The sequence below is a fragment of the Montipora foliosa genome, chromosome 4 (genome assembly GCF_036669935.1).
Source record: "Montipora foliosa isolate CH-2021 chromosome 4, ASM3666993v2, whole genome shotgun sequence".
Classification (NCBI taxonomy): Eukaryota; Metazoa; Cnidaria; class Anthozoa; order Scleractinia; family Acroporidae; genus Montipora; species Montipora foliosa.
This window is the reverse complement of record NC_090872.1, coordinates 35,517,962-35,534,070: the sequence shown is the minus strand read 5'-3', so window position 1 is coordinate 35,534,070 and position 16,109 is coordinate 35,517,962. Positions and strand designations below refer to the sequence as shown.

General features: G+C 41.0%; 2 protein-coding genes and 2 non-coding genes across 4 annotated transcripts; 1 reads left to right on the top strand and 3 right to left on the bottom strand.

Moving 5' to 3' along the window:
• Positions 1 to 474: 474 nt before the first annotated feature.
• LOC138000702 (uncharacterized) lies at positions 475 to 6,543 on the top strand. Its single transcript, XM_068847312.1, has one exon. The coding sequence runs from the start codon at positions 505 to 507 to the stop codon at positions 1,303 to 1,305; it is 801 nt and encodes a 266-aa protein (XP_068703413.1). The 5' UTR covers positions 475 to 504; the 3' UTR covers positions 1,306 to 6,543.
• Positions 6,544 to 7,112: 569 nt separating this feature from the next.
• LOC138000703 (NADH dehydrogenase [ubiquinone] 1 alpha subcomplex subunit 2-like) lies at positions 7,113 to 14,588 on the bottom strand. The gene is made up of 3 exons (XM_068847313.1): positions 14,447 to 14,588; positions 11,396 to 11,502; positions 7,113 to 7,361 (listed from the first exon to the last, which is right to left on the bottom strand). The coding sequence occupies exons 1-3, from the start codon at positions 14,536 to 14,538 to the stop codon at positions 7,267 to 7,269; spliced, it is 294 nt and encodes a 97-aa protein (XP_068703414.1). The 5' UTR covers positions 14,539 to 14,588; the 3' UTR covers positions 7,113 to 7,266.
• On the bottom strand, positions 12,849 to 12,922 carry Trnas-aga (transfer RNA serine (anticodon AGA)). Its single transcript has one exon. It is a non-coding gene; the product is annotated as a tRNA-Ser (tRNA).
• Positions 13,148 to 13,221, bottom strand: Trnas-aga (transfer RNA serine (anticodon AGA)). Its single transcript has one exon. It is a non-coding gene; the product is annotated as a tRNA-Ser (tRNA).
• Positions 14,589 to 16,109: the final 1,521 nt, after the last annotated feature.

The window sequence follows — 16,109 nt, the reverse complement described above, 5'->3', positions numbered from 1 at the left end:
AAAACTTTGTTCGAACATTGTCACGCAATCGTTGCCGGCAGAGTCCCCACTCGTTTTCCCACAGGCTTCCCAAGCTGAAAATACGTGGTGTATGCGACAGCTTGTGGGAAAATCACCAATCGTAAAAAAATTGTGTAAATAACTATCTCATTTGAAATAAAGTTTTCCTACCTCAAATGTGTGACGAACTTGTCTCTTGTGCCGAGTTAAGAGCCATTCTGACGCCGTTTAGTGAAGTTACTTTTAGTAACGGTTTCCGGATAACTTCACTAAACGGCGTCAGAATAGCTCTAAACTCGGCACAAGAGACAAGTTCGTCACACATTTGAGGTAGGAAAACTTTATCTCAAATGAGATAGTTATTTACACAATTTTTTTACGATTGGTGATTTTCCCATACATTCTCTATACACAAGCTGTCGCATACACCACATATTTTCAGCTTGGAAAACCTGTGGTTTTCCCTCCCTCTTTACCGCCTGCCACACAGGCTATTTCTGAACGATGGGGAATTTTCTCTCTGTTCCCCCTCGAAGACCTCTATTGATTATAGCCGCCTTGGACTTCGGTATTCAATGGGCGTTGTGGTCTGTAGCAGCTTTTTATAAAACAGAGAAATTCTTCGATTTAGCTGGTTCATCGACTTTCCTCTTTCTTACTTTGCTCACGCTTCGATGGCGGTACAAGCATTCAATGATACACCCGCGACAACTTGTCCAATCTGGCTGTGTGAGCATTTGGGCGCTTCGATTGGGGCTGTTCCTATTTCATAGAGTGCTTCAAGCCGGAGGAGATAACCGCTTCAACAAAGTTCGAGGATATCCAAGGAGGTTCTTGCTTTATTGGACTGTACAAGGAATCTGGGTATGGCTGACCCTTTGGCCTACCCTTATATTAAATACATCGGAAAAAGATGTTGAGCTGACCTGGAAGGATTATCTAGGATGGTCGCTTTGGCTGGTAGGATTTGCACTGGAAGTAGCAGCTGATCACCAGAAATCGTGGTTCCGTGATGATCCAGCTAATACGGGAAAGTGGATCTCAACTGGTCTATGGAGCTTATGCCGACATCCAAATTACCTTGGTGAGATCCTGTTGTGGTCAAGTTTGTTCCTGCCGGCTTCATCGGTGATGTCTGGTCACCAGTACTGGAGTGTGATTTCCCCCATGTCCGTGGCTTATTTTTTGACAAGACTAAGTGGTATCCCACTTTTGGAAAGGCAAGGTTTGAAAAAATGGGGTCACCTAGGAGAGTACCATAAGTACAGACAGAACACTGCTAAACTCATCCCTTATTTGTGGTAAAATTACTACAAATTAATATGGCATAAATCACTTTCACATTATATAGTTTTCATGTGTTTGACTTGTTTCTACGAGTTAACTGCTCCACGATAGCCATTATTTTAGCAATGACCTCTCATGGTTCACCCTGTTAAGAATAGGCCATTAACGAGTTCATGTCTGCCTCCTCTTCAAAGCGAGTCAAAGTATGAAAATAGGCCATATTCGTACTCTCAGTATTGGACTGGAACTAGCTTGCAATGGAGGCCAATGCGGGGGAATCTTTTCAAATGCAAATACATTTTAATATATAATATTCCCCTGCATTAGCCTCCATTGCGAGTTACAATCCTAGACAAAACTGTTGGGAAGGTTAGCACTTTTGAAGTGTTCATTGCTTCTCCCCCCTCCTTCAATGTTGTGCAAAACTGAATGGTTTATGGTTTCAGTGGGGAATTGTTGAGTTGCCTTCCAACATTGAATAGGGGGGAGGGGGGCTATGTAAGAGAAAGTGAAACTATTTCTTTTGAGCTTTAACAGAAGTGGGTTGAAATACAGCTCTGGTGTGATTCATTTACATAACCTTCCCAACTACTTTTGTCTATGATTGTAGTTCCAGTCAATACTGAGAATACGAATATGGCCTATTAGTTTTCATCATTATCATATGTAACATACAGCTGTAGAACTAGTTACCATCACAAAAACTTTGCACCTAGACTCGCTTTGAAGAAGAGGCCGACATGAACTTGTTAATGGCCTATTCTTAACAGGGTGAACCATGAGAGGTCATTGCTAAATGGCTGTCATGACAAATAGTGCTTTCAGCTAAGATGAGTCTATTTTGTGCCAGGTGCAGTAAACTTGGAAATGGCCTATTAATTCTAAGTGGGCAGTTTACCCTTTAACTGTAGCAAGAACAAAACATTGATGGTCTTAAATTAAAATGATGTATGCTTGAATGTGAACAAACATGGAAAGATCCGTACCCGTTTCCACCGTTTTATGGAAATCAGTCAGGAACATGGGAAATGGGACTCTAGAGAGTTAAAAGGCAAAAGATTTCCAGAGGAGCAATTACCTTCTGGACCCCCCTGGAAACTTTTTTGTTGTTTTGGAAACCGGGCATTATCTATCCTAGATCCACCCCTAACAAATTTTGCAGGCTACATTTTTCCACACTACATGCCAAGCAATCGAGATAGTCAATAAATTTTGTGTCCCTCTCTCTGGCCTATTTATTGTTCATCCCACATAGGCTTTGTATAATTTGTTGGTACATGTAATTGCACGATTGCAAGTGCAATATTATTTGGAATAAATCAACAAAGACAAACAAAAATGGGCTCATGCAATTTGTAGTCTTTGAGGAATCTTATTCATTCCAAATTGAACAAGAAAAACATGATTCATTTAAGCAATAGACCACAAGTTTCTATGGTTTATAGGCTGATAAACCACGCGGGATGTTGGTAGAACACGAGAAGAATTCGTAAGTCACGAGCCACAGGTGAGTTAGTTACAAATTCTTCGAGTGTTCTTCCAACAGTCCAAGTGGTTTATCATGCCTATAAACCATAGAAACCTGTGGTCTATTGCTTTTATATAATTCAGAAGACGCGCGATTTTTCCATGAGTTTACTCAGGCACAATAAAACGTAGCTGATTGACCGATCAGAGGGGACGCATTGATTTGGTTATGACCGGTATATAAATTGTGATATTCACCAGCAAATTTCGAGACGTCATTAATAATTTGTCATATTAAAGCAGAAGCAACATATGTGTATCATACAATGACATGAAAATTGCACCACCCAGGGCTCGCATCTGGAGTTTTCCATCTTTGCCCAACAAAGTGCTTTATATACAAGGGCGTAGCTAGAATTTTTCCAACGGGGGGTCACATTCTCTCATACCCAAGGTATTTACTGGTCATCCACGGTGTTTTTGGTGAAAGTGACAATTTTTCAGATGAGCAGCGATTGTGGGAGGAGGGGTGGGGGGACAAGCCTATAAAATAGCTGCATACTATCAATCTCAGATGTCCGTGGACAATGGCAACAAGGGCGTTGATTTCAATCTGCAGTTAAACTTTTTTTGTGGCTCTGCAGTTTCGAAAGAAAACAACATGAAGAAAAGTTTTTACCTACTTCTTATTTCCTCGGACAAGGCTTTTCCTGGGTTACCCGTAATAGCTTTGGCCTGTTTTACTTGCCGCGAACACGTTTCACGCTTTTCTCTTTGGGGAGATCAACAGAAAATAGCGCAGAGCCACAAAAAATGTTATCACATGATCAGAAGTTTTTAACCGCAGACTGAAGCAGCATTTACATGAATGCGGTTTCATTCGATGCGCATACACCTTCTGTTTACATGACAACGATCGAAACTGATGCCGAAACAGTGTCGATTTGAAACCACTGCCAAAATTGGAAGATTTTCAAAACGATGCAGTTTCATCTGTCGTGTAAACAGTGAAACTGCATCGATTTGAATACGGTTACTATTTTGGTGCTAAATTTGCATTATTCAGTTCAAAATCGGTCGGTGTAAAATGCAGACTGCAGACCAGGGGTAATGCAGACGAGGTTATAATTAAATTTAACTGTTGAAAAGCCCAAACCCATTAGAAACGCTAAGAGTTAAGCCTTTGTTTTAGGCCTAATTAGGCCTAAGGTTACTACAGCAGTAGCATTTCTAAGGGGTTTGGGCTTTTTCAAGACTGTCAGTTACATTATAACCTCAGTCTGCATTTTACCCCTGGTCTGCAGTCTGCAGTCTGCGTTTTACACTGACCGATTCAAAATAGTGAATTTAGCACATGGTGCAGCACCCGCTTTATATAACATCACGACTTGATTTTCTGGCGATGTCGATGTGAAACTGCTTTCATGTAAACGCTACCTGAAATCAACGGTCCGTGAAGTCAGTGAAGTGAGCTGAAAAAAAAGCCCTTGTCCACGGACGTCTGAGATGAAGCAAGTTGCAGGTGACATAAATTACTCTGTTCCAGTCTCACCAAGGTATGCATGTATTCTTGGTTTTCACCCACGTGACCTTAGTCCTTGACAACCGTCGTTAACCGCCATTGTGGAGCCCCTCGAATCGTAAACAGAGACACGTAGAGAGAGATGTGAGTGAGTTGTAGTGCGATGGTTCTCTGTATAATACCTGGGTGTGGAGTAAAATCTGGAAACAAGGAAGGTATTAGTCTATTCCGTATACCTATCGTTGTTGATAAGAACGGTGAAAGTTATAAACAGCTAACAGAAGATCGCCGAAACGCGTGGATTTCACAGATAAGCCGAGACGACACGAAATCGAAAGACTTTGTTTCTGGGAAGCCTGCCTTACTCTGGGACAGATACAACGAACAAAGGACAATTTAAAAGCTTTCGCAGCGATTGCCTCACGGCTTAATGTTAGATTTTAACTTTAAGTGTGGGGTTGGACTTATTTTGCTGAAATTGTCTTTACAGGTTTAGCAATTAAAGCTTTTGCGGTGATTGCCAGTAACGGCTTTTGCTGTGAACAGTTGTGTTTTATCCTGTAAAGCTTTCGCAGCGATTTAGCACGCGTTGGTTCAGGGTTTTAGGGTAAAAGGCGAGCGAGTCAGAATTTTTCGAAAGTTGGCTTTTTTTTCGATAAAGCGTTTCTCGGCTGGGTTTCCACGGATGTCTTCCCAATTCACACCACCGAAGCGCTTGAACCCCTCGAACAAGTGTGCTCAATTTCGACCGATTAAACCACAACATCGCGGAGAAAATTCATCTCATTAAATATGCCCGATGCAAATGAGGTGCTCCGGTTTTGAATATTTAATGAGGTGAATTTAACCTGAGTATCAGGCGTTTGTGATACTCAGGTTAGCAAATGTCTAACTCGGAGGCGTTTTATTCGATTTCGCTGAAATTCGACAGGCGAATGCGAGGGGTGGAGCGCCCAAATTGACTGAGTTTGAAGGAAATCGGACGAATTTCGAAGGAAAAAAGCTTCTCACCTTCTCAAGGTGAAGGACTGAGACTCTAATCGACCAAGTACTTTGACAGAAGAAGAGGGAAATCATCGAAACAAAGGGAATGAGGAGGCCTTTTCTTCTCATCTGGTGGCCACAGCAGTTAGCGAAGGTATTAAAAGAAATCCAACTGGAAACTGATACAGATAAGGTCGACGCCGAGTGTCAAACTTCCGAGTTACCTTCGCCGCAAACAACAACAATCTTGCCCGCGATTTCCTTCCCTTGCTTAAACGGACGCAAAGAAACCAGAAATCATCTGGTTGTACGCTTTCAAAATTTTGAAGGTCTTAAACTGCTTGTTTGTATAGTAGCTTGTCTCTAAAACTAACTAGGAAAGCAAGTCTGAGACTTCTAGAGGAGCCAAACTGATCGCTCCGTATGGCCGCTGGGTCTACGCAAACGACAGAAAATCTTCTTCAAATAGCGCTCTCGAACGTGGCTTTCGAGGTTTTTTTTGCGTAGGATGAAAGTACTGGTACCTCGTCGAGTAATTTTGGGTCGCTTTCTTGGGAAATATCCATTGGAAAGATGAATTATTTGAAGACTTCGAACGTGAGCGCTCAAAATGTCATACATTTCCCTATAATCAGGGGCACCAGAATGGCGGAAACCTAATTTGCATAAGGTTATGACGTCAGCTGAAAACCGAGAATTAAATAATGTGTTAATAACAACATGGGGTATCAGTAGAATATCACTGTATCTTTGAAAACACCCAAGAGGGCACCAGGTCTAGTTTGCAACTCACAAGACTTAGGAAGATTTCTTGATAAGATTCAAGATTTCATCACAGCCTGGGCAGTGGCCTGAAGGCATCAAACATACAGTACTTCCACACTAACGAAGGAGTGAAGTGATCCTCACACAATTTGAGCAATTGTCTCTTAAAGTCACCTGAAAAATTCAGGTGGATCCAATGGGATTCGAACCTGTGACCTCTGCGAGACTGCTGCAATGCTCTAACCAACTGAGCTGTGAAGCCATGTACAGTTGGGACCAGGTCAATTTGTTGGGGTCGTGTGTTCCCGTGAAATGAATACAGGGGTTTCATTACAAGCTGGTCACTGGCGGTATACTGCCATCTGTTTGTCAGAAATTTGTCTCTCACTGCCGGCTATTCTGTCTTGATTTTCACTCAAACCCTTGTGAAAGACGAGAGTGAAGTTGCCTTTTACATTGATTCCACGTAGCCCAGGCATCGACTTCACAATATATATAATTATATTGCACTTAACAGGTTTCGCAGAGGTCACTGGTTTGAACCCCGTTGGAGCCCCCTGAATTTATCAGGTGACTATAAGAGACAATAATTTCTCAAATTGTCCAGTGAAGTGGAAGGATCACTTCACTCCTTCATCTACAATCCACACTTCAAATATACAATGTAATAATAATATTATTATTATACATTTATTTCAAGCTACTGTAGGTGTCATCGCATCCAAGCAAAATGTCCCAGATTTACGTACATCTGCATCAACAAGAATACATTAAAAATTTTGATTTTAGATGTAGAAAACTTTTTAAACTTCTCAGCCACGGACTTGTCATCATAACAGGTTGGATAAAAATGTTGTCTTGCCAGTAATAGATGGTTCAAAGTTTGGAACAAAACCTTCTCGTTATAATTATGGATGATTGTTTTCAGAGATGACTGTATTGAAGTAACCTCTCTTGGTTCTGTAGATCAAGTCCCTGTACACAGTACAATGTATGTTGTCTCTTGCAGTTCAACTGACACGATGTGGCATTCTACCAGTTACAGTGTATCATTTGAAGAGTTATCATTAATGCACTAAAGATCAAAGAAAGTTTGACACAGAATCTTTTATTAATAAAATTACAGTAGCATCATACATTTGAAACCTTTCCCATCGTAAACAGTACAAAGTTGAAGCCATGCTGGAATGACAGACTGCCCCAGGCGGAAAATAAAATTATATTTACAATAACCAATGACATCATGAAGCTCCTGATGTAACAAGCTTTTCCATGGCTTGCAGAACCCCATCACTGGTCATATTGCTTAGCTGTACAGAATTCTCTTTTCCATAATCTGCAATTAAAATATGAATAAATTATAAGGGATGTCTTAAACTGGTTTTACAAAAGAAACAAAAATGCTGATAAAATACATTGTAAGCTTTATTTTTTGCTAAGTTTGTAATTAACAAACATCAATATGCATCGTCACTGAAAGCTCAAAAATAAAAAAAATAATTATTAGGCTAAGCGTACATGTACACAATTAGTTCATGTTAACCCATTGCCTCCTGGGAGTGACACTAAAACAGATTTCACTCAGTCTACCGCCAAACGATTTCACTTGTCAACTGGGGGAGTCCTATGGCACACGAAAAGTCAACGGGTTAAATTTAGAGATAATCGACCAATATCAAGCATGGCTGTACTGGGTATAGAAGCACTTTGCCAGACACTGTTTTCCATTCTAAGGACCATATTGTAGTTGCATGTTATGGACTGACTCCCTGGCACAACCAGGAAAGGATGAACGATGGCTTTTGCAGCAGGAGAGCTGCAATGATTGAAGACCTCCGCAACTTGATGCAACAAGTCAAGATGTCTGGAGTGAGTAATCTGGATTCCACAACTGTCTTGTGAAAATTTTACTACTAATAAATGACTTTGTCAACTTGGTTTATTGTTTCATTTGTAACTTACGCCAAAAATTAAGCAAAAAGTGGTAGACAGTCATCAAACATAGGCAATGAACTGTTGTAAAAGTCAAAGTTGAAAACTGAATGTTACCCAAGAAAGAAAAATGGTTACAGTACAGTAGTACTCTCTATTCATCTTGTTGCTGTTATTTTTTGCATAATAATTATTTATAATAGACTGGAAGTTTCAGTTCACCCTATCACAAAGTGAACCAACAAGAGATACAATTGAATGACATAAGATATTAAATGATGAATCTTTCTGCTAAGGCACTGGACTACTTAAAAATATCAAAGTGCTCTTCACCACAATGAAAGCTCCATGTGTGAACTTATGACTAGTCTGGATGCCCTGCAACTGACTTACAAGACACTCAAGGTGTTGGAAATGATCTCAATATTGTTGTGTTGGGTTGCCTATGTATGATAGTATTATAATTACATGTGAGTTGCAAAGGATACATGTATAAATTATAGAAGCATGGCATACTTTTCATGTTTGTATAGAAAACAATCTAAATCCATCTCCATCATGAGCACTGACAGAAATCTAACACAACCTTGGGAGCTAAACTGAGTTCAGGTAGCAAAGGTCCTGTCTGCTGACAAATTAGTGTCAAACGGAGGCATATTTACAATATTTATTGTATTGTATCATTTGATACATAGATACTGTAGAAGGGGCTTATTCAAAAAGAATTATGATACATGTACATGTAATTGATTACAATATTTAAAGAATTAGAATTTAACTAGAACAACATCATTAGTAATCTGAAGGAACATGTAACTTTTAAGCCTGGTGAATGAATTAAGTCAGATTGATTTTCTGGTTGTGACATTGGTCTCCTTGGAAAATATCAGAGTGCCCTTGACAGGAGTGGAACCTTTTGACGGGCTGATTGTTTCAGTCTTTGAATGCACTACCACTGAGTTTGATACAGTTCATCAGTGTTCGACACTTACTTTCTTACTAATTTGCTCTTTGGGCAACCAGTTCTGTTTTTTTGGTTGCCCATGGCTTTTTTCAGTTGCCCACCTTCTAAAGAACTGTTGCCCATTAAAACTCAAAGGAGCTGGCTTGTAAAAATGTCAATTTTGTGTAAAACGTGTGTAAAATGAGTTAGACAGACCAACGCAACTCCTTCTGTGTGTCCATGGTATTCTTAGTAGCCTTCACAGTTTTGCTTTGACAAGCATATCTTTAAGCGACTTTCCTTTTCTATTTGAGATCACAGGAAACATTACTTTAGCAAATTAGGGTGTTTAGGGAAAATCTTTAGTTAATCAAAACTAGGAAATGGTGACATGGAATTCCTTTTCTGATAAAATTATCATTACATCACAAACAAGATTATTCTGAGGGAAAACGACCTTTATCCAGACCATTTGCCATAAACTTGAAAAACGATGGGCCACCTTTTTTCAAGATTACCCAAATAGAATCCGTTTCAATCCTGTCCATTTGCGTCCATCCATGCTTCTCTTTTCTTCGGTGTATTTCTTTTACACTGTATGTTGTTATTGCAATGTTTCGTTCCATTTTTCAAGCATTTTGGGTGTCATGAAATTACATATCTCTCTGAGATTAGGCTGGTTTTGAATTAAATGCCATTTGTAGCGAATAGTATGTTCTTTAAGCCTTTCACAGCTGGTTGAAATTGCAAGACAAAAGGTACAATTTTCTTGAGCACTTATTGGATAATGGGAGCGTATTTGGCCGTGCCAAAACTGCCAGGGTTCGATTGTAAGATTGTGACAAACGCTCTTTTCGTGTGGAGAAAGATGGTGGCTACAAACATGTTCCTCCTTCCAATCTGTTTTGACGTTTTTACAAGTACCATTATATTTTTAACAGAAAAACAAATGACAGCAAAGAGATGTAACATTGTTTTGTTTTGTTTTTAATCGTGTTTGTGGTGACTACATCATATTACTAGTCACTTTCTTCGTTGCAAGTCAAATTTTCCCTCAGACACCATGTCTCACTCCTATATAACATTGCCAATCTTACGTAAATCCGATAAACCGTTCATTTCATCTTCAGCGAGAACCTTTTTGAGTTAAGCAACTCTCCGCATTCCCTGAACTTCACCCAGCCAATTCTTGCTCTTGCTGTCACAGCTGCCTCGCAACCACCACTTGCACCCTATCCTCCAAATACCACCTCTACACACAACTCCTCCACCGGTTCCACTAATCCATCAACTTGCTTCTTGCATCTTCCACACACAAAATCTCTCCCCAAGCTCAGGGTCACCCTCTTTACTTTCACGCATCTGCCATGGATCCATTTCCCGCATTTCACACACAACACTGAATTTGCCATTACTCACTTCCCACAAATACCACATGGATCTACCACTTTTGTCTTCCCGAAAAAAAAAAAAAGAAAAAAAAAAGTGGTGCAGAGTGGTAGTGAGACAGTTAAATGCATATTATTACACTGTATACCGAAAACACCTGCAGATAAGCCACACCCTGATTAGCAGCTCAAATTTTGGAAAAAAAATGTTTTTTGAAGGAAATCAATAGAAATCCAAAGCCGAGACCTTAGAAGTCTTCTTCAACCACTGTTCCTCGAAACTAAAGCCACTATTAACAATGCACCAGAAAATACTTACCCACAATTTTACCACTTTAATAATTATTATGATGAACATCATTTCTACCAACTTTGACATAAAATTATGATTGACTTTTTTCTGGTATTTCTTCAACACAGTTTTTCCATAGATTTTTGCATCACAACAAGAAAGTGACCGGAACATTCGTAGGTTAGTAACCAGGCATTAGATTGGACTCAAAGATGGAAAACTGGACACCGGAAGCAGCCTTTTCCAAATGTTCCACAGATACATGTAATTAATAAGCCGCAACCCTGCTTACTTGCGATGAGTTTTGGCAAACAGGTGCAGCTTATCTCCAGGTGTTTACAGTACATGTATCCTGATATGATGAATCCATCAAATTATGAACAAAAGAGAACAAATAGTCATAATGACAGAGTATGATTCTAGAAAATTTTAAATGTCATAGAACTAAACTTAATTCTTGTAGATCACCCAACCTACAGATTTGTGAAGAATCTGCAGGTAAAGAGTGCTCTGCAAAAACTGTGCCAAGAATACTGTTAACCAAGGAAGGACAAATAAAGTCCCATCTGTTGTATACATGTATCTCCAAATCAACTGCATTGCATGCTGGTTCTGTTCTTGGTGCAGGCAGGTACCGATAGCACTCTTTCCAACTGACATCATGATCTAGTGTCCAAAGCGTTATGGGATTAATATGCGGACAAAGACATTTCAGCGATGTTTGTCTGCATTTCAATCGTACAATGCTTTGTATGAATGTATTTTTATCAACTGTGGAAAATGCTATTCATATTACTTCAATCATTTATTCTTACCAAATCGTGCATATATCTTTGGCTGAATTCCACTGCACTCTCGAACCAGAATAGGGAGTTTAGGGTTATCTTTCTTCAAGCCAATATAATATTTTTCCAAAAAGTCTCTAGAATAGAAAAACATGGACTTAATATGAAACATTTGAGCATTCCAAGCTATTTGAGATGCTACAAATAGAAAAGTGTAAGGTTCAAAGGGATCAATGGACATAGAATCATGGGTTTATGGTCACCTCACCACCAGGACACTCACCACCAAAGATAATCTTGCCAACACCAAGTCACCATCACAAATGAACAACTGGGACTACTGTAACAATCAAAGTGCATCCTGTTCACTGAAGATAAAGGTGATCTTTGACTATGTTGAAAACAGACTACCAAACATTGATGAGTGCCTCCTGCTCACTGCAGACAGTCAAGAGTAATAATTTTTGCCACTGTATACAGACCATGGTGTGTATAAGATTATTGATCGAGGAGCCCCCCATTCGCTGAAAACAAGGTGGGCTTTGCCATTGTAGAGAATGAACGAACTACTGGCAAAATTGAAATGTGCTCCATTCATCAAGTGAAGCGATCGCTCACCAAGAATGATTGTTGTACTGTCAAATTACCACTCAGTATTTGCTTGGTTGTGAGATAACTCCTTGCAGGGGAGACGTTACTGGTGGTGAGCCTTCCTGGAGGTGAGATGACTATTTACTGAGCCATGTTTGGAACTATTGAGAAGTTAGCCTGCATAGCAGGTGGTTTGGCGAATTTTAGACTCTTCTTTCCACTGGGATTGACTTTTGAGTGATTGTTATGAATATGGCCGTGCGAAAACCTGGACCAAAGTCAAACTAGAATGCAAGGGGGAAGGGCCGAGGATAAGGAGTGAGAAACCACCTGCAATTAACCCCTCATTTTTTGAAACCCCCGTTCACCCATGGATGGAGAAAATATTGTTCCTCAATGGCTGATTAAGTGTCAGAAAAAATCTGCCTGTCAGTCAAAATTAATTTTACTGCTCCCTTACTGCGTAAAACAGAACAGAAAGGGTGGACAACCCGTTTTCAAAAAATTTAGAAACTTCCTTGCGGTAGCCTGGATTTTCTGGTGTTCTTGTAAATAAGATCAGAAAGAGGTAAAACCACTTACAAAATTGAGGTGATATTTTGGTGGTTTGGTAAGCTTCATATGTCAGCTTTTGCTAACTGGCGAAATGTATTCTGCATAATTAGTAATCACACCTTTACTATTGGTGACCAGATCAAATAAGCAACCTCGTTGGCAGCTGCCAGATGTATGCATTGGGAAGTTCCTGCTACATTGTAGTTTTTGTATCCGCAGAAGATGTGCTAGGCATTTCTCAAAATGTCAATTTCTAATAACTTCCACAAAAAAATTTGTTGGTTATATATCATTGATATTAAGTGTAAGGAGAAATGTAGACTCGGAAAAATATCCAAGTCCCAGATGGGATTTGAACCCACGACCCTCCGTGATCTAGTCGGATGCTCTAACCACTGAGCTACTGGAGACTCTATGGTGGGCAAGGGTCAATTTGTGGGTCTCGACTGGAACCGCATCGCACAGCTACACAGCCAAGTATTGACTAGCACATTTGAAACTCACTAACAGCATCGTGCTGTCACATTAATGCATATCAAGATGCAGCCAACCAACCTCCAACGTGAGTGTGTTAAAGATGAAACAACAACAATCATATTAAGTGTAAGGAGAAATGTAGACTTGGAAAAATATCCAAGTCCCAGATGGGATTTGAACCCACGACCCTCCGTGATCTAGTCGGATGCTCTAACCACTGAGCTACTGGAGACTCTATGGTCAGCAAGGGTCAATTTGTGGGTCTTGACTGGAACCGCATCGCGTGGCTACACAACCAAGTATTGACTAGCACATTTGAAACTCACTAACAGCATCACGCTGTCACATTAATACATATCAAGATGCCACCAACCAACCTCCAAAGTGAGTGTGTTAAAGATGAAACAACAACAATGATATTAACTCACCATAGAGTCTCCAGTAGCTCATGGTTAGAGCATCCGACTAGATCACGGAGGGTCGTGGGTTCAAATCCCATCTGGGACTCGGATATTTTTCCGAGTCTACATTTCTCCTTACACTTAATATCATTGTTGTTGTTTCATCTTTAACACACTTATATATCATTGTCGACAAATTGCACACAGTAGAAACATGGACAGGGAAACATTAACAGTAAGTTGAAATCTCAGTTTGATCTTTGTTAAGTTTTTCCCAACTGAATTAATTGTATTACCACCAAATTGTTTACACAAGGTGCTCTCTAATTGGTTGGAGTTGACATCAAATCTGTGCTTGTCACACATGATTGGAAATAGGAGGTTTGGAAAATGCTACAATGAAAATCTACCAGTCGTATAATAACTAGACGTGCATCTGTAGTGCTTCGTACTGGCTTGAATTCGCGATAAAATGATTTGATTCAACACACCAGTGACCTGTAGTTATATACCTGACTAAATGGCTGGTCGGCTGGCTAGTCAAGTAACTAGAACGAATTTTAAGCCATCAGTAGCATGCGAAGGGGCTTTTTAAATTTCCTCGACATAGAAACTACATGTAGATTAGTTTTTAGTGCTGAGTTATACCAAGTTTTTCGGTCGTTTTAACCTTTATACCTTGTAATTCTTACACGACATGTCTGAAAACCAGCTTGCTGAGCCATTTACCGTGTTTTAAATAAAGTTGATTGATTGATTGATTGATTGATAAGCTATCTTTTCTTGGTCGATCAGACCCCCATGTTTCTCTTTCGCCCCGCAAAGCGAGAGACTGCAAGGAGACCAATTCCTTAGCGGCTCCAGGGCTCCTCAGTCCCGAAAAAGAAACCAAAATGTCTATCTCTCTTGTTCCTTTAGCCCTTATTTTGAGTAAAGAGCCACCAGAACAATTGTAAGCTTACCTTCGCCTTCTCTTTCAGTCACCGTACCAAAGCTTCAAATGTGACCTGTATTCTATAATTGCTCCAAGAGAAGAACCATTTGCTACAAGTCTTACCTGGTACCTTGACTACTGAGTGACTTCTGGCACAAGTGAATGCGAATTTCTCTCACGTATTTCCCAAGGTTTGAACGCCAGGCAGCCGCCATCTTGTTTCCACACTTACTTGTTGTCGCCCGCGATACCGTACCTTTCGCCAGTGGTGGGTCTCGTGGGTAGGTACTTAATATATGTTATCCTATAATGCCCCGTTCCTCAAGTCCTTTAGCCATTCCTTTAGCGTCCCTTAGCGTCCTTACACATCCCTAGCAGTCCTTCAGCGTCCTTACACATCCCTAGTCGTCCTTTAGCGTCCTTACAAATCCCTAGCAGTCCTTTAGCGTCCTTACTTATCCCTAGCAGTCCTTCAGCGTCCTTACACATCCCTAGCCGTCCTTTAACGTCCTTACACATCCCTAGCAGTCCTTAAGCGTCCTTACACATCCCTAGCAGTCCTTTAGCGTCCTTACAGATCCCTAGCAGTCCTTTAGCGTCCTTACACATCACTAGCCGTCCTTTAGCGTCCTTACACATCCCTAGCCGTCATTTAGCGTCCTTTCGCATCCCTAGCAGTCCTTTAGCGTCCTTACACATCCCTAGCAGTCCTTAAGCGTCCTTACACATCCCTAGCAGTCCTTTAGCGTCCTTACACATCCCTAGCAGTCCTTTAGCGTCCTTACACATCACTAGCCGTCCTTTAGCGTCCTTACACATCCCTAGCCGTCATTTAGCGTCCTTTCGCATCCCTAGCAGTCCTTTAGCGTCCTTACACATCCCTAGCAGTCCTTTAGCGTCCTTACAGATCCCTAGCAGTCCTTTAGCGTCCTTACACATCCCTAGCAGTCCTTTAGCGTCCTTACACATCCCTAGCCGTTCTTTAGCGTCCTTAGGCATCCCTAGCCGTCCTTTAGCGTCCTTACACATCCCAAGGAGTCCTGCAGAGTCCTTACACATCCCTAGCAGTCCTTTAGCGTCCTTACCCATCCCTAGCAGTCCTTCAGCGTCCTTACACATCCCTAGCAGTCCTTAAGCGTCCTTACACATCCCTAGCAGTCCTTTAGCGTCCTTACACATCCCTAGCAGTCCTTTAGCGTCCTTACACATCACTAGCCGTCCTTTAGCGTCCTTACACATCCCTAGCCGTCATTTAGCGTCCTTTCGCATCCCTAGCAGTCCTTTAGCGTCCTTACACATCCCTAGCAGTCCTTTAGCGTCCTTACAGATCCCTAGCAGTCCTTTAGCGTCCTTACACATCCCTAGCAGTCCTTTAGCGTCCTTACACATCCCTAGCCGTTCTTTAGCGTCCTTAGGCATCCCTAGCCGTCCTTCAGCGTCCTTACACATCCCTAGCAGTCCTTTAGCGTCCTTACACATCCCTAGCCGTCCTTTAGCGTCCTTACACATCCCTAGCAGTCCTTCAGCGTCCTTACACATCCCTAGCAGTCCTTTAGCGTCCTTACACATCCCTAGCCGTCCTTTAGCGTCCTTAGGCATCCCTAGCAGTCCTCTAGCGTCCTTACACATCCCTAGCTGTCCTTTAGCGTCCTTACACATCCCTAGCAGTCCTTTAGCGTCCTTACACATCCCTAGCCGTTCTTTAGCGTCCTTACACATCCCTAGCAGTCCTTTAGCGTCCTTACACATCCCAAGGAGTCCTTCAGCGTCCTTACACATCCCTAGC

Excerpts from the sequence above, each read along its gene's own strand:
- LOC138000702 (XM_068847312.1), top strand. The coding sequence starts at position 505 with ATGGGGAATTTTCTCTCTGTTCCCCCTCGAAGACCTCTATTGATTATA.
- LOC138000703 (XM_068847313.1), bottom strand. The coding sequence starts at position 14,538 with ATGGCGGCTGCCTGGCGTTCAAACCTTGGGAAATACGTGAGAGAAATT. Across the intron at positions 11,503-14,446 it reads CTCAGTAGTCAAGGTACCAG|AGACTTTTTGGAAAAATATT; the intron begins GTAAGACTTGTA and ends TTTCTATTCTAG. Across the intron at positions 7,362-11,395 it reads AAAGATATATGCACGATTTG|ATTATGGAAAAGAGAATTCT; the intron begins GTAAGAATAAAT and ends TTTTAATTGCAG.